The 26,341-nt window shown below is 41.4% G+C and overlaps 1 protein-coding gene across 7 annotated transcripts in view; it reads right to left on the bottom strand.

Annotated features, from left to right (window-relative positions):
* Positions 1 to 808: 808 nt before the first annotated feature.
* The window catches only part of HDX (highly divergent homeobox), a 44,967-nt gene continuing 19,434 nt past the window's right edge, over positions 809 to 26,341 (bottom strand). For 6 of the 7 annotated variants that reach the window (XM_081897375.1, XM_081897371.1, XM_081897373.1 and 3 more), the window contains 7 exons: positions 25,373 to 25,426; positions 20,473 to 20,619; positions 13,646 to 13,853; positions 10,621 to 10,700; positions 10,264 to 10,341; positions 4,120 to 4,242; positions 809 to 2,513 (listed from right to left, as the gene is read on the bottom strand). In XM_081897375.1, the coding sequence (XP_081753501.1) occupies positions 2,388 to 2,513; positions 4,120 to 4,242; positions 10,264 to 10,341; positions 10,621 to 10,700; positions 13,646 to 13,853; positions 20,473 to 20,619; positions 25,373 to 25,426 (816 nt within the window). In that variant the 3' untranslated portion in view covers positions 809 to 2,387. The remainder of the gene's footprint in view (positions 2,514 to 4,119; positions 4,243 to 10,263; positions 10,342 to 10,620; positions 10,701 to 13,645; positions 13,854 to 20,472; positions 20,620 to 25,372; positions 25,427 to 26,341) is intronic. The other variant, XM_081897374.1, reaches the window with a different exon arrangement.

A 26,341-nucleotide genomic window follows, 5' to 3' on the forward strand; every position in this document is an offset into this window, starting at 1 on the left:
AAAGTACTTTTCTGGTGGATTTTACTCCTCACAGCGTAAGTTATGCCTGCGACATGATTACAGGAGGATGCAAAGGGTGGGGGTGGGGAGATATACAACATGGCCTTGGGAAGAGATTTAAAAGCTTCCTGAGAATCTCAACTTTCATTTTTAAGCAGCAGGTTTCTAGCCCTTATTGCTCTGTGGGTAATACCTCCTGAAATTACAGAACCCGGAGGGATGGCTGAATGAGGTTTCCAATGGACATGGGGAAGTGGGGGTAGGGGCTTCAATGTCCTGAATACTTCCCTGCCCCTCCTCAGAATGAAGCAAATCACGAGTGATGCAGAAAAATAGCAAAAATAACAGAACTGTGTCAAATAAGAGAAATCAGGATATATCGTACAGGTCCAAGGAATACATCCTTTTTTGGCAAGGAATTTTGAATTCTTGGGTGCAGAACAGTATCCTATATATTTATAGTGCGCAGTAAAAACATCTGTGATCATAGCCAAGTCGATTAGAACTATCATACAGAGAGGCAATTCGTCATTTGCCTCCCCACCTTGGGACACGGAGCAATTGCCCTTGGATAAAAAGTCAAGTTGTAACACCTCTTCTCTCTTTGCCACTAAAATTGTCTTCTTGAGATGGGGGGGGGGGGAGAGAGTTGTTTTTCTACTGAAGCTGTTTCCCTTTGCCATTTCAAGCAAGGACCAAAGCAGTTGAAAGGGAGGGAGGGAGGGAGGGAGCAGAGCTACACATTGAGGCTGTGATGGACAGAGTGAAGGAGGCTAGCAATGATGTGCAAGGTTACTTTGGGAGTAGGATAACAGCTCTTTCACACCAAGTTTTGATACTGAATCAGAGAAATAATAAAACGTGTCTTTTAAAAAGAGAAATGGCATCCCAAAGAGCAAACCATACATCTTTCTTGGCAATGGGGGGGGGGGGAGAGAGAGTATCTAACACTTTCAACATCCAATTAAAGATCTAACATATGCAACTGTAGATAAAAATTCTTGAAGTGGTTAAACAGACTCAGTCCTAAGAGCTTAGGGAAATAGTGACGTGTGTGTGTTGGGTATCTCAAAACTCATTATTTTGAACACTTGATGCACATCAAGATTTCGACCCACGCAACAGATACGGGTGACTAAAATGCATTTGTCATCGAGCTCAGTTCTGCATGCGCTCGTATTTGCCTAACAAGTTGAAATAAATGACTTCCAAGTCAGGAACATATTAAAAGTGTTTTTAAGTTACTGGTCTGTATGCCACAGCCAATTCACAAGTGAGTGTTGTTGTTGTTGGTATTGGGGGGGGGGGAATCTAGGCTAATTCATATTTGAATTGAGCAGCTGTTCCAAATAGCAATGCCAGGGAGTAAGTACTTCCATTGGGAACATCATTTATCAACAGTTCTCTCAGTCCTCAGGTTCCCAAGCTCTGTCTGTTGATTCTCAGTCTCAGCCAAGGAGAAGGCTCCCCTGTGAACTACAAAAGCATCTTCTGGGCAGCCTTCAGCTGAGGCTTGGTCATATAAATAAGCTACAGAAGTCAAATGCAAGTTTTGGATCTGTGTACATGCTGTTCCTTTGTGACTTCTCCTGTGTTATTGCCACACACTCTCACTATGTACAATGGAAGAGAGTCTTGGGGCTACTGGAAATTATTGCTTTTCCCAGCATTTGGGCATTATTTTTTTTTTAAAAAAAGCCAACTATTTTTGTTCAGGATTTCTATCTGCCACTATGCACAATATAATTTACTGAAATCAATTAAGATAGCTAGCTTTACTCTTCCAATAATTTTTCAGGCATTGGAGAAAGGTGGAGAAGAGAGAAGAAGCAATGATTTGCTGTTAGGTACAATTGCAAGCTTCTTTAGCTTGATCCCTTGTTTGGAATCACCATCGCCGTTTTAGTGAGGGCCCAACTTTTATTCACTGATCTCCTGAAAGCCTTAATTTCCAGTGATCTGCTAACCTACCTGAGGAGGGGCAAGGGAGCAAAGGCATTGAACAGAACTAGTGGGCTAGATTAGGAAAGTATGGTTGAATTGTTAGCATAATTCACAACTTTTTCTCCATTTTACTTATTGCCCTGCTCAGAGGAGGGCTTTGTTACCGAAGCAGGTCAGTAATGAATAAAAAGGTACAATAACCAAGGAATAGATGCTAGAACCATAGTGTATTTTTCTCAAGTAGCTTTCACATTCACCAAAATAAAAAAACAAAAACAAAATTCAGAATTTGTGGCTACCACCTACCTCCCCCAGTTAACGAGGCTGCTAGTCTCCCCACCTCCACCCCTACCCCCCACCTTCATATTCAAGGGTACTGGCCAACAAAATGCAATTTGTTCAAAACATACAGATTAGGCAAGTACATTGCATTGCATCAAAGATCACAAACTGTCCGAGGTGTTTTTCTCCGATGAAGACGACAAGCTGAACGAGGTATCATCAGGTTCCGGAAATGAATGATTGAAATCCATCTCTTCTAATTCTGGAGGCAAGTCTGCCAGAAGTGCCTGAATTAGAATACAAAATATAAATAAATGAGAAGCTGCAACAGCTTCTGGTGGAGTAGCAGTCCTGGTTACTTTCCTGCACCGTAGTTCGTATTTGACCCAACTCCTTGGAGGGCAAACAAGGAAAGCAACACTCCTTGGCAAAGAGAAAGGAGATCTCAGCAACTGCTTCATAGTGCTACCATTCTACAGAGCAACTGCTGGATGAAACCCTAAACAAGAGAACTGCACACTGCTAAGTTTTTTTGCAGGGCCTCATTAGTTGTTCTCAATGGCTAATGTAAGCTGCCCAAATACTGTGGTATAAATTTATTAAATAAGCCTCTTAACAATTAGGTACTTTATTTGTGTTAGAAATATAATTCAATTAGATCATGCAGGCTTTACTATCTAAAAATGTTTTCAGAGGGGTAGATGTACTAATCTCCTGCAGCCATTTTTCTATTTCTATTTTTCTAGAAAAAGAGGTGTCAAACAGCTCCCTTGTTCTCTTAGAATGACAATGGCTCTCACCAGAGAGGTGCTGGAACTGAGTTCTGGTGAGTTCCGGCAAGTCCTGTTTGCAGCAAAGGCGACAAAGAGCCTTGCCTTAAACATGCTCATGGCATGCTTATTTGAAAATAATTTAGTTTTGTTGGTGGAGCTTATTTCTAAATAACCGTATACAGTTGTACCTTGGAAGTTGAAAGGAATCAGTTCCGGAAGTCTGTTCGACTTCCAAAACATTCGGAAACCAAAATGCGGCTTCTGATTGGCTGCAGGAGCTTCTGATTGACTGTGGAAGCCCTGTCGGATGTTCGGCTTCCTAAAATAGTTGGCAAACCGGAACAGTCACTTCCAGGTTTGCGGCATCCGGAAGCCAAAATGTTCGAGAACTAAGCTTTTCGAAAACCAAGGTATGACTGTACAGAGGAGCAGACTGCATAGGTACCATAGTTCCTTTGAAATGAACCCTTATCAGAATGCTTAGGTTTAGCCTGCCTGACTAAAATATTTTTCTTAACAAACAATTAAAAATTATTGCTCTCTCTCTCTTTTCTTCCCTGAGAGTATTCAGCTAGGGAGGAGCAGTGAGAAAGAGAGTTACATTTATAGCTTTTTATAACAATTTCTATTTCCTACCCCAACCAATAAAGTTTGCCCATGTGGGAGAACCACTGCACCTATCTTTCTGATATTTGGCAGGCTTCATTTACTCAGCAGGGGTGATCATGCCTGAAACTTTTACCCAATTCTGGCAGGAAAGAAAAAAGAAAGTGAGTTCAACAATTCCTTGCATAAAAAGCCTGGCATGGATCTGCCTGAAATTTTGCAAGCATAATTCACTCTGGATGTGCTCTCTTGTCTGCAAATTTCATCCATCTATGTGAAAAGGAAAAAACAGTATAGAGGCTTGTAGGTTCTCAGTTAGTCAATGGGAACAAAAATGAGCTTCATATTTACAGATCAGATTCAGACTCAAACAAAAAATTAAATCAGAATGGCACAGAGTGGATCTGAAGCAGACTGGACTGCTTCCAAGTGCTAGAGATTCAAGGCAAAATTTGTGGTCGCTGCACACCTCTATAAAATAAGATCTTCGCGGCTGTTTACACTTTCGTCTTACCTGCTGCTGTTCTTTATCATCCATTTTGACAGCAAGTATCAAACGCCGAGTGAAAGCCTGTAGCTCAACATATTTCTTTTTTTCATGTTCCAGGTCTTCTTCAACGAACCTTACTTCTTGGGTCTAAGTGGAGAGGGGGGGGGGGAATTACATATATATGCACAACTCCAAAGATCATCCTCGGGAGTACAATGAACCAAATTGTTCCCTTTGTTAATCATATGCAGAGCAGACTCACTGAAATTAAAGGACTAACTCAGGCTATTCAGTTCCAAGTCAGATTGATATGAATAAAACCCCTAGCTGTTTCTTTGGTTTTTTTTTAAAAAAGAGATTATGTTGCAAATACATGGTAATAACTGAACGAAGTTCTACTTGAAAATCTGAAAGTATGCAAGGAACAGTATCAACAATGGGCAAAATCTAGAGAGAGAATGCTTAACAGATATTCTCTACCTGAGGCTACCAAAGTGTCTAGTCTAATCAGGTCTGCTTGTGTTCAGGTTCCAAAACCCTGTACAGGTAAGTTGGGAACAGGTTACCACCCATGTGTGTAGAGGAGAAAGATCCCTCGGGATTGGTACCAAGTATCTTCTGCCTAGTGAACAGAGCTGTACTTCCAGCCTGCTTCAACCAAGGCTCCAAGTCAAACTACAGCCCCAGTTGTTTATTGCAGAGCGCTTAATTTGGAGCAAGGGCCAGCATCACTGGGCACCTACCAAGGCACCACTGCCAATCAGTGGAGCTTTCTGTCTTTGCGGCTCCTTCTTGTGATTGCTGCTTGTCCACCTGCCCTCTCTGAATGCATGAGCAACAACAGAGAAGGAGCCCATCTCTGTCTCTATGGATAGATGGCACCAATCAGGCCCTGGAGGAGAGGCAAGAGCAGCAAGACTGGCAAGGAGCAGATACAGCCCACTCAAGGAGAAGACTAGTGATTGAGGGGCAGCAGCATTCAGAGCCTCAAGCCAGCAAGAACCAACTAGAATGGAGACTGTGGGGGTAAAGTCACCACCAGGTCAGACACTGCCCTGCACTCCATGATAACTGCAACTTTTACAACTGGAAGTGTGAATGGCCTCACACTAGGGAACGGTGATGAGAGCTCCAGCAAGTCCAGAGGAGTGAGGAGAAGCTAAGTTGATGGCCCCTTTTTGCTCCCTGCAAATTTCCATTTCCCCTCTTCATTAGCCTGAAAACAGATTAGCCTGCAGTGCTTCCACCACCTTCCACCTCCAGTTCTCTTATCACAGGGGAGTGATACAAGGAGGACATTCCACAAGGCTCATTCAACAAACACTGCTGTGAGTACAACACTAGAAATATTGCACAGGTATCCACTGCGATTCCTCTAAAGAGGGCTTGATCAGGGCTCCCCCCTCCCCCCTTTAAAAGATGTGAGCTTTCCTAAATAAAAGGTGTGAAGAAAGACAGCACGCAGAAAAACATTTCAGCAAGCATGAATGATTTCCCTTTCCTCATTTGTGAGGATGACTTGCAAATTAGAACTCCACAGTGTACTTTCTGAGCAAATATATTTTGAGGGCAGAGCAGTCGTGTGACAGGGGGAAGTTCAGCACTGGGCTATGAAAGGATTGATTGTTACATTCCTCATTTAATACAACAACAGGGGGGAAATATAAAAAGGGAACATTTTAAAACAAAGAACAGATCAAATTTGGACAAGTAAAGTATGTCAAGAGCATACATTTGTCTTGTTTACACATACAGCCAAGTAGTTGCAGGACATCTGATTAATACCCTTAAGAACATTCTCACCAAAGGTTTTCCACAGTGGCTAGTAAGATGTCCATAATCAGGACCTGAAACACACACACACACACACACACACACACCAAGCAAATGGCATTCAGTGGTATCATGCCAAAAAATGTCTCCTGCGCTTTTTTGACAATAATCTATCAACTAATGATTGATGAAATTGCATTTGAATATTATTAAAGGGGCCTGAAAATGTCAGCGAAATTTTTTTATGTGTCAGGTGGAGGGTTTTTGTTGTCTTTACTTTTATGGTGTCCAAGTGGTGGTCTGAGTTCCCTTCTTCCCATCTATGGGTCATCTCTTTGATGATCTGTATGCATTCTTCAACTTTCCTGGGTGACTGCATTTTATGACAGTCCCATAATGTTCTCAGTTTGCTTTCCTGTAAGTACATGAAGCTGGGGAGGCTGCCTACCGTCTACCTGACAGCTGTTCACTGTTTTTAAATGAAGTCTTTTTACTTTTTAAAGAAATCAGTGTGGAGTTAGGTTTTTAATACCAAAAGGAAGAACTTCCCTTAAAAATGAAAGCAGTGGATGCCTTCTTGGCGTCCCATACTGCAATGTAAATATGTCATGAGGTTAACTTCTCCCACAGGGCTTTTTCAGGCAACTGGAGAGGCTGCAGAAATATTTAATGAAAGGGAAAAATACACGTATACTATCCACGACCACCTTGCAGCAATAAAGTAAGTTCAATGCTGTATATACTGAAATTATAAAGAAATCCTAAATTTCCCAAGAGGCAGAAAAATAGGAGTCCCTATCACAGGGGATGAAAACTTTCGTCAAGCTGGAGGACAGGTTTCTGTACAGCATTCTGATTCAGTGGCAAACATCCCATGAATATGGGGGTTCCATACAGACATCACATGATATATTGACAGGGAGGGATCTTCCCACATCCCTCCAGCTTCCCATTCTTTGCTATGGAGTATTTAAATACCATACGATATTCAGTGAAGAAAGACTGTAATTTGGTAGATTGGTTTGCTGTTGTTATTTTATTCCACAATTATGCACTGCTTTGTCTTTGACAAAAAATTCGATAAAACTTTGTTTAAGACACCAGAACAAATACCTGGTGACAGACCTAGTCTCTATGAATTTGTCTACTCTCCTTTTAAAGCCACCTACATGAGTGGCCATCAATGTAGCGGTGGATTTCATGTGTTAATTTTGCATTGTGTTAAGAATATTCTGAAGGTTACAAGCCTGATGCTTGTTATCCTTATGTTTGAAAGGCAATGACTTTTTCAAGTTCAAATAAAGGATGGTGCTAACTACCCTTATAGCCCAGTCCTACGGATGCCTGCAAAAGGCTGTTACCTCAGCCACCTTTTAACTAGTGATGCCAAGCAAGTCAGCATCCTGAATTGGCATACTGTGGTTTGCTCTGAGTTGAGGACTTCAGAATCACAGAACTGTAGCGTCAGAAAGGACCACAAGGGTCATCTATAGTCTAACCCCCTGCAATGCAGGAATATTTCGCCCAATGTGGGGCTCGAACCCCCAAACTCTGAGATTAAGAGTCTCATGCTCTATCAACTAAGCTATCCCTTATGAACTTAGCACTTTCATTTCTGATTAACTACACAATGCAGCAACACTGAACTTGTGCAAAAAACAGTGGTGGTTCACAGTCCTAAATGAAACGGATAGAAACGTCTTAAGTCCTTCATTGTAGCCATTACACTAGCCTTTTCAACAACAAATAAAAACACTCATCCTATTCCAGGGCACATCTGATTCATGCAAAGCGTAACCACAGTATGACTTCTAACATCACAGAAATGCAAGGCTGCAACACCAGATCCCATTTGGTAGTTGCCTTGCAGGGCAGACAACAGGAATGGGCAAAACAAATTCTGAAACACGCTTAAGTTTTACTTGATATGCTGAGTTCATTCCGGTGGGGAAACCACTGGAAACATATTGCTCTGAATTGAAAGAGCTATTTCAGCTCATGGCCTTTAACTATTAGAGGTTTCCCCATAACTCCTAAGCACTGTAAGGCACCTTTGAAGGCCTGAGGGATGCTGCTGTCCATAACTTTTATTACAATAAAAGTTATTCTACTGTAATAAAATATTTATTTATACTTATTTCAAGAATCAAAATTGAATGAAAGCCATTTAAACTGTCAAACAACTTTTTAAAAAACTGTATCTGCTGTAGGGGTTCCAATGAATTCTTTTTGAAGTCCTAACTGGAAATAAAGTTAATCATCAATTTCAAAGTGACTCCAGATTAGAAATTTTAAAATATTGGCATTGGATTTTAAAAAGCTAATAGGGTTCATTAGACCTGATAACGCTAACTGAAATTTCTCTCTGGGCTATGAGGAAGCCTGGGGGGGGGGGGGGGAGAGACAAAGACAAAAAAAAAGACAAATCAGAAAGCAAAAAATGCCCTAATGAAATACTGAGCTCACCCTAAATAATGGGAGGGGGTCCAGTGTACCCTAATAGTATTAACACATTTTAAAAACAAAAACATCAAATAATGAATCAGTGTTGCAGTTTTAACCCCTACAGAGCTTTGTAGTGAATATGCTGATTTTTTAATTTTATTTTTATTTTACAAAACCAGAAAACCCTACTCCAGAGCTCTTGAAATGGTATAACCACAAAAAAGTTGGGGGAAAGGCAAATTGTTTTCCTTACCCTAGTTTAAGAAGCTGCTAGAGATCAAACAGACTCCGCTTAGCACAGGTGTTTGCTAGTTTTCATTTAGCAGTAAAGCAAACAGCAATAGCTTCACAAGTTAAATATATTTTGTTTTTTGTTTTTGTTTAAAAAAGAGAAGGGTGGGCTGGGGGCAGCGATAAACCACCACTGGACAACTGGCCCCTTAACTGAGGAAAACAGGCAGTACAAAGTGGCTTTCAAAACAGCTGTCGTGGAGTCCACAGAAAGCTTGGGGGTGCTAAAAAGCTTATCCAATTTTCTTACTGGCTATAAAAGCTTGTTGGGAACCTATGTAAGCAAACATGTATATTTATGCAAATGGACTATGTGACCAAGAAGCCCACATGTCAAAACATAATTCAAAAAATCAACAAACAGGGTTTTGTAGGACATACTGTCACAACAAGACATTCAGTTTTGTGACAAGTGACATTAAGAAAAGGTCATTTCCACACACACACACACACACATTCATTCAGCACTGCTCTTATCCTGAAGGCAGAGTCCAGAAATTAATGCATGGACATCAATTATGCACACGTTGTGCGTACTTTAAAGACATTACTCATTTCACTGTAGGTAAAGTTCTAGTTAAAAAATACATATTTTATTCTAACACCAACTGAAATTTGTTTTGAGGGCGTCTGAATTGAAAGTAAGCCACCCCCAATTCTTATGTACACATGTAACCTTTCGCAATTTTGGCAAAAAACAGTTGTCACGGTTTCCAACTGCTTTTGCTCATATAGCATCAAAAGCAAATGTTCAGCTGTAATCTGCAAGCTGCTGAAATTGGAACAGCCGTCTGTCTTCAAAGCAATCAGCAGCTTCTTCCTAAACATTGGGTCTTGCGCCATCTGCCTGCGAGCATGCAATAATATCCCCACAAACTTCAATGCATCCTCATGACATTGAACTGTTTTAGTTGGCAATATTCCCCTTCCTCACCACTCACCCACCCTCAAGTTCCTGCACACTGTACGTTTTAGGATAGAGACATTAAGCAGAAATGGGTTGCCTCAAAAGGTTAATGGGTCACACAGTTTGGCAATAACGGAACAGCAGAATTGTTGTATTGTGTGACTGAAATAAATTCCTTATCTCTCTCCCTTCCGTTACCAGCTCACCAGTGTTAAGGCAAAAATGAAAATAGATTAGTTTTCATTTTGCAGAATGTCCCATGTATAATGGGTTGTGTCCTACTCAGAGTAAATGTTAAGTTAGTCATGTCCATTAATTCCAATGGGTCTACTCTGACATTGGATACATTAAAAATAGGTTGTTCCATATAGTGCCTAAGTTTATGATATATTATAAACTTATTTTAAACTTTATATAAGTTTATAATCAACTGTATTTTAGTTGGCTCATCAGTTCCTATGTTAGTTTTTTTCAGTTACCCCAAAGAAAGCTGCCTTCGACTGAAGAATGTTGGGCTTTCAATATTTTGTAAAAAAAAAACAAACTGTTATCATTTAAGAGTTTGCTTTTTTAAGGTAACATTTGATGTCTTGTGTCTTTCATTGCTTCTTTTGAATTTCTTCCAAACTAATTCTGTCCTTTCAGGCTCCTATTTCGATTCCTTGAACAAAGCCTGCACTTTGGGTTTAAGCTGATTAATCACCTTTCTATTTGTATACAAATGTTAGCTGTTTTCTACAGGAGTTACTTACTTTGAATTCCAGAAGACAATTCAATTGTTCTATTTCACTTATCATACCATCTTCTTCATCGTCTATGATTTGTATTGTCTGAAAAGGCAAATGGTGCTTTTCATTTTGAAATCAAAAAGGTACTGACATACGATTAGAACATCAGATGCCCCTGCATCTTTTTGGTTGTTTTTAACCAATTGAGAGGTTTTCAGGATGTGTGACTCTGTGCACATCATAGTTTCTGTATTTGCATAAAAGAGCCTTGAATATAGAACCTACCAGAAAAACAATGGAAAAAACTGTGGCCCTTCATACATCAGCCCATCCAAGTAACTGGATTTAATCAAACTATTAAGTTTTAGGAAACATCCGTACCCCATTAGTGTCAGTTAGAGTAGCCTGGTCTTCTCTTCCGTGGCCAGTGTCTTCATTCTGAAGAACTTCACTTTGTTCTTCTACAGAAATGAAACAAAATATGTGTTTCTAGAATAAGTTCCTGAATTCATAAGGTGTTATGCAATTCACACCTTACAGAGAAAAAAAAAATGCTGCCCATTTCATACACACCATACTTTTTTCCAGCACTGAATTAAACCTGGAAGCTTATAGTAATGATCCATTCTCCAAATACAACCTCTGCTGCCTATTAATTTACACAATCAGAAGAAATAACCTTTAGTTTTAACATAGAGATTCTGGACTATTAAGTAGTCATATTCTGAAGCTAACATTGTTAGAAACCGTAATAATCTTACAATCTATAGTCCAGCTATAAGGATCACTATGCCATCATCATGGGATGGTAAAGGAATTTCTTTTTGAGGATTATCTGCATCAAAGCACATTACTCTATCCAAAACAGTAGCCAAGTTCCACCAAAATTCAAGTACACAAGACAGCTAAAACTGAATACTGAATGGCAGATCCATTGTATGTCCTAGAGTCCCATTGGTGTCTCTTTAAGTTAGGGGTGGGGAATTTTTTCAACTCAAGGGCTGTATTCTGCCATGGACAACCTTCCAGGGCTGTGTGCCAGGTATGGGTGGGGTCAGAGGTAAAAAGGGCAGGGCAATGGACATATTTACAGTGCGCTACACTCCAGTCACACGAAGATTTCTATACATACACATATTTCAGGCATATTAAAGGACACGTTAAGGCAAGATAAGAATACTTGAGCTTTGTGCAGGGATGGCAAGGTTGTGGCCTAGAGAGAGCTCCAAGGGCCTGACAGTAAGGTCTGGAAGTCCGCATTTGGCCCATGGGCCAGCGGTTCTCCTCTGATTGAACAAGTTTTGAGCTGTGTGTGTGTGTGTGTGTGTGTGTGTGGATAATAACCAAGCCTCTTTTTATTCTGCTCCTAAGAAATTCTGTATTTATCCTGCAGCTGTGTGGGGTATTGATTACAATCATCTTCTTCCTGCCTCTCCCTGGCAGTTCCATCTCATAAGTGTCAGAGTGCCAGACCCAATTAATATTAAGGCAGCTTTTCACTTGAATTGCAGTGTGTTCTGACTATTTCTCTACTGTCCTGTTGGAGGAGTTGATTCCTTCACCCCAAGGCAGAGAAGATCTGCAGACTTTGTTAACTTACTTGGCTTTCAGTCATCTTCAACCAATTCTATGTTATCTTACTCTTTTTATAATTGAAATTCTGACAAACCCATCACAAGTTTGCTCCCAACAGTTCTCGGGTTCTTCAGCCACTTTCTCAGCAAGTTGTTCAAACAAAATGATAAGATCAAGCCTGGCATACAAATCTGCAAATGTGTCTAATTTTTTTTTGAAGTTCAGAAGCCAAAGTCTTTGTTGGGTTTGCTCTAGTCAGAAACACCAGGAGCAATTAGCTGAACTTGTAAAGCTAGTGAAATGTGCAACTGCAAGTTCACTCCTAAGTAAGTAAGTTGTTGGTTCTTCCGTTTTGTAACACTGCATCAAAATCAATGCTGTTGTGGCTCTACCACCTGCTATGTAGTCAAGTTTGAATTACAGTTGCTATTTCACTTGGGCAAGGAACTGGCTTTTTGTTAAGGGGTCACTGTCATACCCATTTCCTCCTGAAAGGCCAGCCACCCTATTACACAGCTGGCCCTGCCTGTTGCTCAACTGATTAATGGGAGATGTTCAAAAATACTGATACTGATCACCACCCTGACTGGGACTGGTTTCCACACTAAGGATGGGGCTTGAAGAGGCAGACATTTTCTAGACATCTTCCCATGTGGCAGGCACTTTGATGCCTCTTCATTGAGTAGAACTAATATCTTGAGGTGGGATGGGGGAAAGCCACCTACACAAACCACGCTGCAGTTACCAGTGCTTTTCTTCTAGAAAAAAAGGTTCCAGTATTGTGTACCCTTGAGTAACCCCAGGAAAAAAGCACTGGCAGTTACCATTCTTAATCACACCCTCAAAAATCTGGAACAAACTACTGAGGATGTACAGAAGCTACCAAGCAGCTAGCTTTATCCTACATCCTCATGGCAACAACAATGTATTCAATCCAGAGAGGTGGCTGAACAATCCTCTCTGGCCCTGAGGGACAAACCACATTCACTGTGACTCGAAGATCCAGCTCTCACTCCCTGACATGTGTTTTTTGTAAATGTGTACAATGGCACTTCCACATGCAATATGAGCCTCATTTCAACTGAGCACATGCTTTCTTCTAGCAAATCCTGCTTTCTCCACTTCTAACTTTCAGCTGTGTCTTCAGTTGGCAAAGTGTTATAGCTCAGTGGTATGCCCAGTAGCAGTCAGAGGTGTAAGCAAAGGCGAGGAGCCATTTTGCACTTGGCTTCCGAATGGCAAGCATCACTGAGGCAGGAGCATGGCAAGGGGAGCTGAATGCAGCACATGCAAGCAGTGAAGTCAATCCAACACTTCTGCCATCATCCCCACCGAACAACAGGCTCTCTATGCCTCATCCATCCCCCACACAGCAAGCAGCAGCAGTGCTGCTAACTGCAAGTCAGGTACGCAACACCACCCTGCCTTCACTGCCCAACTGACTGCTACAAGGTATGCCGTTTGCTTTGTGTGCAAAAGGTCCCAAGTTCAATCCCGGGCATCTCCAGGTGGGACTGGGAAAGACCCTATCTGAAACTCTGGAGAGCTGCTGCCAGTAAACATAGCCAATGAGGTAGGTGGGGGGCCAATGGTCTGACATTTTATAAGGCTGCTTCCTTATCTTTTGGGGATTTCCCAGGGCTAAAGGAAAACTTTGTAATCCTGAACATATTTAGATTTAGCCCCAAGTAAATGCATTTAGGATCCAAATGCTAGTTACTTCCTGGGAGTAGCTTTGGAATAAAGGGAGGCAACATTCAGGCAACATTCAGACTATTAGGTTAAGATTGAACAGAAATAACAATATAATACTAGTGACAAGTTTGAATACCTTGTGAGCTTCCTTCTGATAAACATATTGAAACTTCATCATTCCTGTCATTATCATCTCCAACATCTGTCGAAGCATCATCTTCTGGAATGGTTATTGATCTACTGCTGGAATCAGATTGATTTGGGAAAAGAGCAGGGCCACCTAGAGGAGGGAGGACTTCAATTCCCATTAGACGATATTTTCGTCTTCGATTCCCAATCCAAGTCTTGTAATGAGAAGCAGACATGGAGAACATCAGAAGTTGTAACTAATTCTGTATAATAGTATAACTTTGTGTTAATGGAAATGTTACTTCTGTATGCACGCTACTGTATTTCTTTGTAGCTTTTTTAAATAAAAAAATCATTAAAAATTATACTAAAAGAAGTTATAATTGATTCAGAAGTTGGAATGTAAAGGAGGAAAGCCCTGAGATCTCCAAGTCTAGGAGACCACATTTTCCCTGCATAAAGCAACTGGAAACAGTCTGCCTATTGTTTTCCTGGCGCTAAAGAACAGGCAGAGGTTCCCCAAAGATACAAGCAGCAGCAAGAGTCCGAATTGGAGCATATGACCCTAGTGTGGTGTCAACTCTACTGGCTCCCCATTTACTTCTGGGCCCAATTCGAAGTGCAGATATTGACCTTTAAAGCCCTAAGCAGCCTGGAAATAGGATATTTTAACAGGAGTGGGGAACTGATAGTCTTCCGGTTGGTGGGATACAATTTCCATCATCCCTGACCATTGGCTATGCTGCCTGGGACTGATGGCATTTCAAGCCAACATAATCTAGAGGACCTCAAATTCCACATTCGTCTTAAGGACTGCCTCCTTCCACAGGAGCCTACATGCTCTGATAGATCTTCAGCTGAGGTCCTGGATCCATGCCCCTGTTATCTGTTATGCTCAAAAATGATAATGCAGAGATGGAAAAAATTCAGAAAAGGGCAACCAAAATAATCAAGGAGATGGAGCAACTCCCCTATGAGGAAAGGCTGCAGAGTTGGGACCTTTTGGAGAAAAGGCAAGTAAGAGAGGCAAGTGATAGAAGTTTATAAAATAATGCCTGGCATGGAGAGAGAGGACAGAGAAAAGCTTTTTCTCCATCACTTGTAACATTAGAACTTATGGACATCCAATGAAGCTAAACGGAAGATTTGTGAAAGATAAAGTACTTCTTCACAAGATACATATAAAGTATGGAACTCACTTCCACAGTGACAGCCACCAACCTATACGGCTTTACAAAATAATTTGACAAATTCATGGCAATCAATGGCTACTGGCTATGATGGCTATTATCTTTCTCCACAGTTGGAGGTAGTAATGCTTCTGAATATCAGTTGCTGGAAACCATGGTAGGAGAAAGTAATCTTGTGCTCAGGTCCTGCTTGAGGACTGGGTTGGTCCATAGGCATCGGTTGGCCACTATGAGAAGATGATGCTGGACTATATCGGCCATTAGCTTGATACAATAGGCTCTTCTTATGTTCTTATAAAGTAGGGCTGGCGAGTATGTGGGATAAGGTCTTTCTGAAAATCACATTTAGGCTTTGGAACTCTCTTTCCCTGGGTGCTTGCTTTGTCCTTCACCCCATCTCTTATAAAGACCCCTCTTGGGGGGCTTTTGGGTCGTATATAGCATCACAATACTATTGTGTCCTTGTTGGTTGCTTGCCAGCCACTTAGATGGTCACTGATATAAACCTCATAAAAATGTTTCCATGAGATGGCCAATCCTCTGCATGGTTACAGCCAATCAACATACACAGCTGCATCTCATGGTACAGAACCGGGGCACTGCAAGTGGGGGAGTTGTATGTCTAAAAGTTCTTCCTCTCACAATCTCCTTGCTCTTTTCTTGCATGACAGAATGGCACTAATAAAAATATATAGCACCTGCTCTCTTTTAAATATTTAACCTCAGTAGACCAACAACTTAAAAGCTATGCTTTATTTAGTGGTGTTTCCACTTTTAGAAATGGTGGACTATGGTGAGGCATTACTGCACCCTCAACAGATTAGTGAAATACTAAGTAAAAAACACAAGGGCTCATGAATTGCTCCTTTAGCTGGAAAGTCAACAGCTTCAACAAATCAAAGTTGTTTTGTATGTTTTTAAAACAAAACAGAACAAAACCCAATATGGTTGAATTAATTGTTGATTACATTAAACTGAACTGGCCAGAGACCTACTTAGTCTTTTTGAAAAGATAGTATTTCCATTATGGCAATGTTTAATTGAGCTCTTGAAGAATGAAAAGGAAGTGGTGGGGGTGGTGAACTACAAATAAAACATTGCTAAAGAAGCATCTTAGTCCTGGGGAGGAAAGTATGTAGAATTTAGGTATCAAGAGGCAGAAAAAGAGAACTGACATTGTGTCTCTTCTCACAAATTCACTATGGCTGAAACAGTTGGTTAGAAATTCTCTGTCCAGAAAATTTTTGCCTCCTTCCTAGATAGCTGTGCAGCAAAGGGCTTCAGAATGGGAGCCTAGTAACTGCACTGGTATTTCCACCCTAGCCTAACTCTGGAGCTCTTGTTGGGGCCAAATGGCTCATTAACTACTTTCTCCTTTCTACCATCCTCATCACCCTGCCTAGACCCTAGATCTATCCATGTGATGCTTCTGCAAGTCAGCTGAGAATCTGGCCAGATCACACAAGGCTCCTGTATGTTGGCTACCACATTCCTACATCATAGTTGCTTTTCAGGTCACCGTCCTCAGCCCTCTAAAGCACATTAGTTATTATAGCAGTTTCCATGAAGCTGAAGTAACCTTCCAGGTCTGCAAGGGGTACCTTGGAAGATGAATCACATTTCTTTTTTTTTTGATAGTTACAAGCTTGGTGGATCAGGGGAATTCTGTGGACATAGTGTATCTGGATTTCAGTAAGGCTTTTGACAAAGTCCCCCATGATATTTTTGAAGAAAAGATGGTAAAATATGGACTGGATGACATAACAGTTAGATGGATTTGTAATTGGCTGACTAACCAAACCCAAAGAGTGCTCACTAACGGTTCCTTGTGATCCTGGAAAAAAGTGACAAGAGGGGTGCTGTGGGGTTCTGTTCTGGGTCCGTTGTTCGACATCTTTATAAAAGACTTGGATGAAGTAATTGAGGGGATGCTCATCAAATGTGCAAATGACACAAAACTGGGAGAGGTAGCCTATGCTGTGGAAGACAGAATTGAGATTCCAGATGACCTCAACAGATTGGAATAACGGCTAAAAACTTAAAAAACTAAAGAGAGAGAGAATTTCAATGGAGGAAATTTCAGGTTCTACACTTAGGCAGGAAGAACCAGCTGCAGAAATATAAGATGAGAACCACCTGGATTGCCAGTAGTACATGTGAAAACGATATAGGGTAGACCACATGCTTAATGAATCAAAAGATGTAGCAGCTAAAAAGGCGGCTGCATTAAAAAAAAGTATAGTGTCCAGATCACATCTGGAGTCCTGTGTCCAGTCTTGAGCACCACAGTTTAAGAAGGATATTGACAAGAGGGTATGTGTGCAGAGGAGGGCAACCAAGATGATCAAGGGTCTGGAAACTAAACCTTATGAGGAACGACTGAGAGGACTGCATGTGTTTAGCCTGGTAAAGAAGAGACCAAGAGGAGACATGATAGCCATCTTATAATATCTCAAGGACTTCTGCATGGAGGATGGAGCCAGCTTGTTTTCTTCTGCTCTGGAGGGTAAGACCTTAACCAGTAGCTTCAAGTTATGAAAGAGGAGATCCCAACTAAACATCAGGAAGAACTTTCTGGCAGTAGGAGCTGTTAAGACACTAGAACAGACTTCCACAAGAAGTGGTGGGCTGTATTTCTTTTGATGTGTTTAAGCAAAAGTTGGATGTCCATCTGTCATGTATGATCTAGTTGAGATTCCTGCATTGCAGGGGCTTGGACTAGATGGCCTTTGGGATCCATTCCAAATCTACAATCCTATGATTCTATTATGTTAGCTGATGAGCTGCCAGCCCCTGGCAGGCCCTACCACTGATGCATGCTCTTTCTACCCTTTCCTGAAAAATACTGGGTGCTTGACAGTGAAGGTCTGAAGTTTAGCATAATGTCACTTTGAAATACTGCGGGGAATTAACAGCAGCAGCTCCCAGATATCAGCAGGAGCCACCCAGCATTCCCTGGTATGCTGCTGCCAGGCACTAGCAGCTAAGTCTGCCAGCCAGACACTTTGCCAAGGACCCCCTACACCTTGCCCTGTAAGGACACTAGTTAAAGTGGTCAGCAGACAACATCTTTTGACAACTGCTGCTCTGGCAACATAATCAACTTTGCAGCAGAACAGCAATTTATTTCCCCCCCGAAAAGTTTCTTAATGGTTAAATGGGCCTTATGTCTCCCACACCACCCCAAGCCAACGTATCTTTATTTGCCCCACACCCACATGGTAGGCAGGTGAACCTTAGCTGAAATGGCCTCGTAAGCCAGAAGGTGAGTCTAACTAGGTTCACAGGCCAGGAGCTACCACCTTAGCCTTTGCCAATTTTCTGTCCTCAATTTCTGTTAACCACTATTCCCAGCTAGGCACCATCTTCTTGCTAATCATTAGCACATTGGTTAGTACCTAGAATCTGCAACATTTTCCAAAGTGCTGATTCGACAACTTCCAACTCACTGTAGAGACTGCAAGTGTTACAAGACCAAAAATCACTTTTGCAGTGTTTGACCTGCGTCAGTTGTTTCACACATGCAAATCGCTAGCTGAAACATAATCACTGATTAAGGGGTGTGCGGGTCTTTGCTATCATTTTTGGAGGTTCAGAAGACAGTCAAATTTGGGGTTAATAGTTCTGCATAAGGAATGACTAACCAAAGAGAAACTAAGTTTCCCAGTGGTCAGGAGATCGAATTTCAACACTATCTACCACTCCTTTTTTTCCACATCTAGCCACCTGTAGACCAATTACATTGAAGTTACACAGTTTAAAGTATCCTAAGAACCACCTTCGCCCACAGGTGCCTCTCCTAAACTCGGTTCAACATCTGAGGTCCTACTTCACGTCTCTCCTCCAACTGAGGTTCATCAGTTGAGAAAGAGAAGCAACACATTTTCAGTTGTGGCACTGCCTGCCCTATGGAGGCTGTCACTCCATGCCTTCCGGCACCTGGTGAAAACCTGGCTCTTTACAGGCCTTTTGAGAGAAGCTACTGAACATCTGTTCTGCCTGCTGATTTTCTTGTAACACTTTATCATGCTGCTTAATATTGCATGGATTACATGTACAGGCATTCTGGGTTCTGGGTCATTGTGCACTTGCATGAAATCGTGTGCAATTGAAACACCCCATTCCATCCCGCTCTCACCTCATTCAGCCCACAACCTGCCCCTACCCCACTCCCGTTCCGCCCTTTAGTGACGTCTTATGTTTCCAGGTCACTTCCAGGTTCGGCACTGTGCGTGTGTGCGCAATCGCGCACATATCTGTTGCGCCTAAAACGTTGCTTGCCTGTATCTCCATCCTCTTGTGTGCTCTGAGTTCCCCTAGTGGAAGGAAAGAAGGGCAGAAATTTCTAAAATAAACACTGACATTTAAGTCCCACTGAGTGCAGTGGGCTATGTAGGCCTGGATATCAGTTATCTCTACTTCACTGAGTTAGACCAGGCTGTTACCTAATACAGTGGTACCTTGGGTGAAGTACTTAATTCGTTCCGGAGGTCCGTTCTCAACCTGAAGCTGTTCTTAACCTGAAGCACCACTTTAGCTAATGGGGTCTCCTGCTGTTGCTGCGCCGCCGGAGCACGATTTCTGTTCTCATCCTGAAACAAAGTTCTTAACCCGAGGAACTATTTCTGGGTTAGCGGAGTCTGTAACCTGAAGCGTATATAACTTGAGGTACCACTGTATGCTCCTCCCCACAAACCTTTAGGATATGCTAATATTTCCCAAAGTATTTTCCCTCTTTTGAAATTTGAACAACGCAGAATGAAACACTGCAAAACATGTTTACCTGCTCTGAATACTTAATTTTGGAAACAAAATCTGGGGTTTCCTGCTTTAGTATTGGGGGAAGAGGGGGCAGGCAGAGAAAGGACACAGAATACATAAATTCCTGAATATTAATGTTGTTTGGAAATATATTTACAAACATACATATTTCAGGGGAAATGCTTCTACCTGCTTTAGGTAATTTTCACCAATTTGTTATTTTAAAGATAATGGTGAGTATCATCATCATCATCATCACTGTGAGACAACAAGTTAAAGTGGTTAGGGTGTTGAAGTAGAACTGGGGAAGATTTTGATTCTGATTTCTACTCAGCCATTAAGCTCACTGTTGGACCAGTCAGGGTACCAAGCAGAGGTCTTTCACAACTCCCAAGGTGAGTGACAATGAACATAGGACCAGAAACATGCAAAGGGTTACTCCCAACACAGAACTGTGTTGCTCCCTTAGCAAAATAACATAATATAACATAACATACTCAGCTCCCAACACAGAACTGTATTGCTCCCTTGCAAAAAAATAAAAATAAAACTCAGCTCCCTTCTCCTTCACAAGGAGCTTTTATATTTTGACTAACTGCACAAGTTATTCCTTTTCAGTTCCGCAGAAAGCCTTTGCTTGTTTTAAAATCCCAGTCCAACTGGACTGTCAAACATGCAGCTCATGCTGCCAATTGATAAAAGTCTCACCTGAGGGATTTTAACTATAAATAGACAGGAAACAGAGCAAGAGAGCACTTCCTAACGTGGCCATTCATTATGTAACACGTGCAGTCTATTTCAGTCTACCTCATGTAATTTTTTTAAAAAGCTTTCATCTAGGCTATTTTCTGCAACCAGAAACGGGAGGACTGGAAGTTCTTACCCGTACTATTTCACAGTCAACATTTAACTCCGCAGCGACTGCTTCAATTTTCTCTCTGCAAATTGCACCAAGGCTCGTCATGCCCCTGTCCCAGTATCTCTTAAGGGTAGCTAAATCCCGGTCACTGAATTGTGTACGGTCTTGTAGCTGTAAATCAAGCACACACTTTATTGTTTTAAGTACTAGAAAGGAGACAACAATGGAAAATGAAGGTGTTCCACATGGTGTTGCAAAGTCAAAAATGAAAGCCCAGTTCCTAACTCCTAACCTTTGAATGAAATGAGAAGTTACCATGTAGATTAGGCTGGTGATAAAGCACATGCCTGGTCACTTGCGGGGGATAAATATGGCTGCATTTATGTGGAAAAGCATGCCTCTCCTCCTCACCATGCAAGTTAAGAGGGAAGCATAATAACTCCATTGGTTATTGGCTGCAAAGCCAACTTGCACAATATAAAACAGGGGTGAGGAGCCTGAGGCCCTCCATATGCTGCTGGACTACAACTCCCATCATCCCTAACTACTGGACATGTCAGCTGGGGCTGATTGGAAATGGAGTCTACCTAAAGGGTTACAGGTTCCCCAATCTGGATATAAAATGTACTATTAAAAAATGAACTTTGCGGGGGCGGAGGCGTTAATCTCTGGTCACTAAACACCAGCCCCAAATAAGAAGCCACCCAAGTGGCTCAGGGCTGGCCTTTGGCAAACATGAGAAGGAAGAAGACTCCAAAACTGGAGGACAGCCAGCAGGGCACCTCGCTAAGCAAAGGGATTTTTAAAGTGACATGGTGATTGTCACTAACCAAGAATTAGGAAGCAGGTGGTTAAAAAAAGAAATCCATGTAAACAAGCTCTTTGACTGAAGATTTCACTTTGCCCTTTAAAGCACCACTGTCTGCTAAATCATTCACATCTTGCCTGGCCTTAAATTCATCAGTCATGTTATACAGATTCTGAAGGACAGGTTGTCAGACGGTTTTCTGGCAAAGAACTTCAATTAATACACTATAAAAAGCAGCCCTTGTGGCTAAGTAGAGGCTGCCTCTCTGTCATGCTCAAGATTACATATGGTTTCTCATGTGTGAAGGTCAACATTTGTTTCTTTTCAACACTGGGTAAGGGATGGCCTGCAAACAGCACTGACTCTTTTGAAGGGCTTCCTTTCCCTGTCCCCATACCCTGAATACTAAGCAGCATATAAATATCTGAAATAAATAATAAATACCCCTTCTAACCACCATGCAAAAATATCTCTTATGCCACAGCATAGGCAATGTTGTGCTGAAGGTAACGCTCACAATCTTTAACCAAAGCTAAAGGTTCTTTGGGACGCGGGTGGCGCTGTGGGTTAAACCACAGAGCCGAGGACTTGCCAATCAGAAGGTCGGCGGTTCAAATCCCCGCGATGGGGTGAGCTCCCGTTGCTTGGTCCCTGCTCCTGCCAACCTAGCAGTTCGAAAGCACGTCAAAGTGCAAGTAGATAAATAGGTACCGCTCCGGCGGGAAGGTAAACGGCGTTTCCGTGTGCTGCTCTGGTTCGCCAGAAGCGGCTTAGTCATGCTGGCCACATTACCCGGAAGCTGTAGGCTGGCTCCCTTGGCCAATAAAGCGAGATGAGCGCCGCAACCCCAGAGTCGGTCACGACTAGACCTAATGGTCAGGGGTCCCTTTAAAGATTCTTTAACCTAAGTTCACTTGCATCGCAACTAGGAGAAAACAGAGGTATGGGATAAAGAGGTGTTTATCAATGCCTTAAGATACCTATTGGCCTTAAAATTATCCTTTCTTTTAACTATCTGGCATTATATTCTTCAGCTAATTAAGACCATGTTCACTTGAACAGCTAAAATCTCAAAACTGCTTTCATGCCTGTGGCATTCCACCAAGAAAGGAGTTAAGGTGAAGATTCCTGAGCAGTTTTTCCAGAGTAGGCAACCTCACACCTCTCTGGGGTTCCTGTCTCAATTATACAAAGACTGAAACCCCTGGGACAGCATCTAGCACAACTGCAAATACTTAAAGACTGTGCCTGACTATATATAAGAAAAGCTTCAATTTTTAGATTCTCTGATCTATAGTAAGGCACCATATCAAAAGCAGGGGTTGGGAACCACTAACCCACAAAGCTTCCCCATCCAGGAACTACTATTGTGCACTTACTCAATTTATTAATCCCTTTACACATAAGCAGTTTACAAAATTTGAAGAGCATGAAGTATAAATTTTAAAAATGCATTAAAACAAATGTACAGTGGTACCTCGGGTTACATACGCTTCAGGTTACAGACACTTCAGGTTACAGACTCTGCTAACCCAGAAATAGTACCTCGGGTTAAGAACTTTGCTTCAGGATGAGAACAGAAATTGTGCTCTGGCGGCGTGGTGGCAGCAGGAGGCCCTATTAGCTAAAGTGGTGCTTCAGTTAAGAACAGTTTCAGTTTCAGGTTAAGCACGGACCTCCGGAACGAATTAAGTACTTAACCTGAGGTACAACTGCAATAATAACCTATCAAACAAACCAAATACAGTGGAACCTTGGGTTAAGAACTTAATTGTTTCTGGAGGTCCGTTCTTAACCTGCAACTGTTCTTAACCTGAGGTACCACTTTAACTAATGGAGCCTCCCGCTGCCACAGCGCCACCACCGTGCGATTTCTGTTCTCATCCTGAAGCAAAGTTCTTAACCCAAGGTATTATTTTTGGGTTAGCAGAGTCTGTAACCTGAAGCACCTCTAACCCGAAGTAACACTGTATGAGATCCTACACATGCACAGTGGCACATACAAGGGTGCTTCCATGGGATTAGAATACTACACATCCTCCTTCCAATATTACATTAAGAAGTGGACTGAATCCTCTTGGTAATAGTTGTCTTTAGAGGGAACAGTAAGTGTCTGTGTATGTTCCACCAGTATGTGAGGGTTTTGCTGAAATTTATTGATTTAACAAAATTAATATACTGTGTATTCAAACTAACAAACTTTGAAAGATTTACATAGATGATTTCAAATGAGGGTCAGGAAAGCAGTAACTTATGGATAAGGCCCTAGATAATAAAATGTAACTCTTTAGAAGCAATAAATTTCAGGATACTAAATACTTGGGTGTTATAAACTGGGGGAAACAAGAGAAGGTTTTCCAGATCTCCTGCAAACTTCCCAAAATCATTTAGTTGGTCTTTGTTAGAAACAAGATGCTGGAACAGACGAGCTCTTCATCTAATTCAGGAGGATTCTTATGTTCTGAAAAATAGGATTGCACTGCCCCACTCCCACAAAGAGTCAATGGGAAATGGAAAAGAAGCTCAGCTGAAAGAAACATTTTGACAGCACAAATGAGAACAAGGTGGGTCAGTACATGCTCCAACACATTCAACACACATATAATTTAGCTGTACTAGAGGTATTTGCCCCTTTCCTAGCTGTCATTGATATTTGGGGGAATGTGATGCTGAAAGTATCAAGAAGATGAATCTCTTATACAGTGTTGAAACAAAATTTAAAAAATCCTTCCAGTAGCATCTTAGAGGCCAAATAAGTTTGTTATTGGTATGAGCTTTTGTGTGCATGCTCACTTCTTCGGCTTTGGGTCAACATTTATCTGCAGCTCATTTAAGAATGGCATTCAAGATTGTCCTAGGTCACAAAACCAATGGAGCTATTTTGTTGTCCTAGCACAACTGGAGACACTTATAACATACTTTACCCTTTTAGCAAATCTCATTTGAATACAATTTTCTTGTGCAAATAGAGAGATTATATGAAAGTCTAGAAATTGTGTCATTTGTTAAGACTACAGCATCTACAAACAGGTTTAAAATTGCTTTAAAAGCATATTCAATTGCAGAGATTGAGGCTATTCAATGCCACCACAAATTAATAGTTAGATAGTTAACCAACAACACTAAAAGCAGAGTCTGTGCACTGTTGTTTTTCCATGGTAGATTTAGAGTTATTGCTGAACTGAAAGATTTATAGTTCTCTGTCATTGCATTTTCCTTTCGCTATGTGCCAGACAGCCTGGGTTTCATTCTCTCTAAATTAATTAAATGAGACAGAAAAGGAGAAGGCAAAACTATTTAGAGGCACACAGAATGTAAGAGGAGAGCTTTCAATAGTTAGTTGAAATGGACTATAAATTCTAAATATGAAGGTTTTACTTTGAGAGCCATCCATTAGAGACGTCTTTGTTACTCTTGCCATTAGCAATGCTCATCTCCTTTTAAGTCTTATTCTGCATTTCCAAAGGGCTATGCCATGCTATTTTTCACTCCACTGAGCTTTCCCAGTTGATTTTAGTGACACCAATCCATCACTAGAATTATTTGACAACTGGAAATACATTGCAGTCCATCTTACAAAAGGAGGATTCCTAACAGCAGGTTTAATTTTGAAGTTTTATTGCTTTTGTCATTATTTAAGCCAACAGTGAGAAATCCGTGTTGATACTGCTAGCTATTAATAAAATATAGGAAACATTACTGTCAATGGGGAAACTTTTAGGATCTCCATGAATGCAGATGATAATCTTCACCCTTTCTCATTCACTACTGTCAGTGTTGACAGACATGCTTCGAGCATTTTACAAGGTTGCAAGTTAAGTGTAACATAAATCGGAATTACTATCAATGGCAAAGGCAATGTGAATATTCAAAGTTGCTTGGAAAGACAGTGCATACTTCTGACTGTGGGTTACACATATCTAACAATGTCATCTCTGCACTTTGACAGGAGATGCTGAGGAAGCAGGAAGGGGGCTGTGGGTGGGGAGGAAAGATTTCGTTTCAAGACAAACTTTATTTAAAACCCTACTCGTATTAGTTTAAAAGTTCTAAGCTTAAAATACCTAATCTAAGTCTGCACTTTGTTCACTTACTGCTTCAGTGAGAAGTACTTACAGCTCTTTTTCGTGAACTCCCCATAGTCCAAGGTGCAGGAAGATTTCCTGAAATCTGAGGAAAGAAAAAGAATATTCTTCAAAATGGATTTGGGAAGATACACAATTGTTGTCACAGGCCAAGGAAACTGGACCTGGTCAGTGGACTGCATCTGGAACTGGTCCACCCCCGCCCCGCCCACCCCCCAGCCAGTCACCTGGAGTCAAGTGATTCAAATTTAAAGGGTGAATCATCATCTTCCTTTCTAGTCATGGATTTGCATTTGGTGCCAAATTTAAAAGGTGCCAAATACAAGCCATATATGCAGAGGAACAACTGGGAGCACATTCTAAAGCTGTGGCTCTACCCACTCTCCCCCAGACATTATAAGATGTCAAGTGTGGGAGCAGGTGGGCCTCAGGAGTCAGAGATTTTTCCATCTCCGATACTGAGCTTGGCTCTTGTGTTGTCTTGATTATCTTATGTTGCCAGCAGTGTCTTGAAGTCCATCCTGGTAATATTAAGCCCAAACAAACCAACTACTCTCACATTAATCTGGGTGCCATCGTCCTTAAGTCCATGTTCCCCTACAATGAGTCCAAATGTCATCTGTAGTCTGAATCACATAGCTAGGCACCTGAATGAGAATCTGTTTCAGCTGACCTGGAGAAGGCTATCCAATAAAATCTTCACACTTAGATTGGAAACAAGATCCTCAGATGGAGGTTGTTCATAATATGCAACCTTGGTTGTTTCTCAAACAGATAAAAGTCCACTTCACATGTGTAGTTCTTCCAGAACTCTGTTCCCAGACCTGGTGTGCAGTGATAATTTATGCCATCGTCCTTTGTCCATTCACATTCCACTCCTTTGAAAACATTCCTTCCGTTGTTCAAGGCCTTACAGAGCTATAAATAATGCCCCGACAAGATGCCTGCTCCATCATTAAAACTCTGGGGATAATTTTCCTCAGCCCGCCAGTTAAAGAAT

The sequence above is a fragment of the Podarcis melisellensis genome, assembly GCF_964234715.1.
Source record: "Podarcis melisellensis genome assembly, chromosome: Z".
Taxonomy (NCBI): domain Eukaryota; kingdom Metazoa; phylum Chordata; class Lepidosauria; order Squamata; family Lacertidae; genus Podarcis; species Podarcis melisellensis.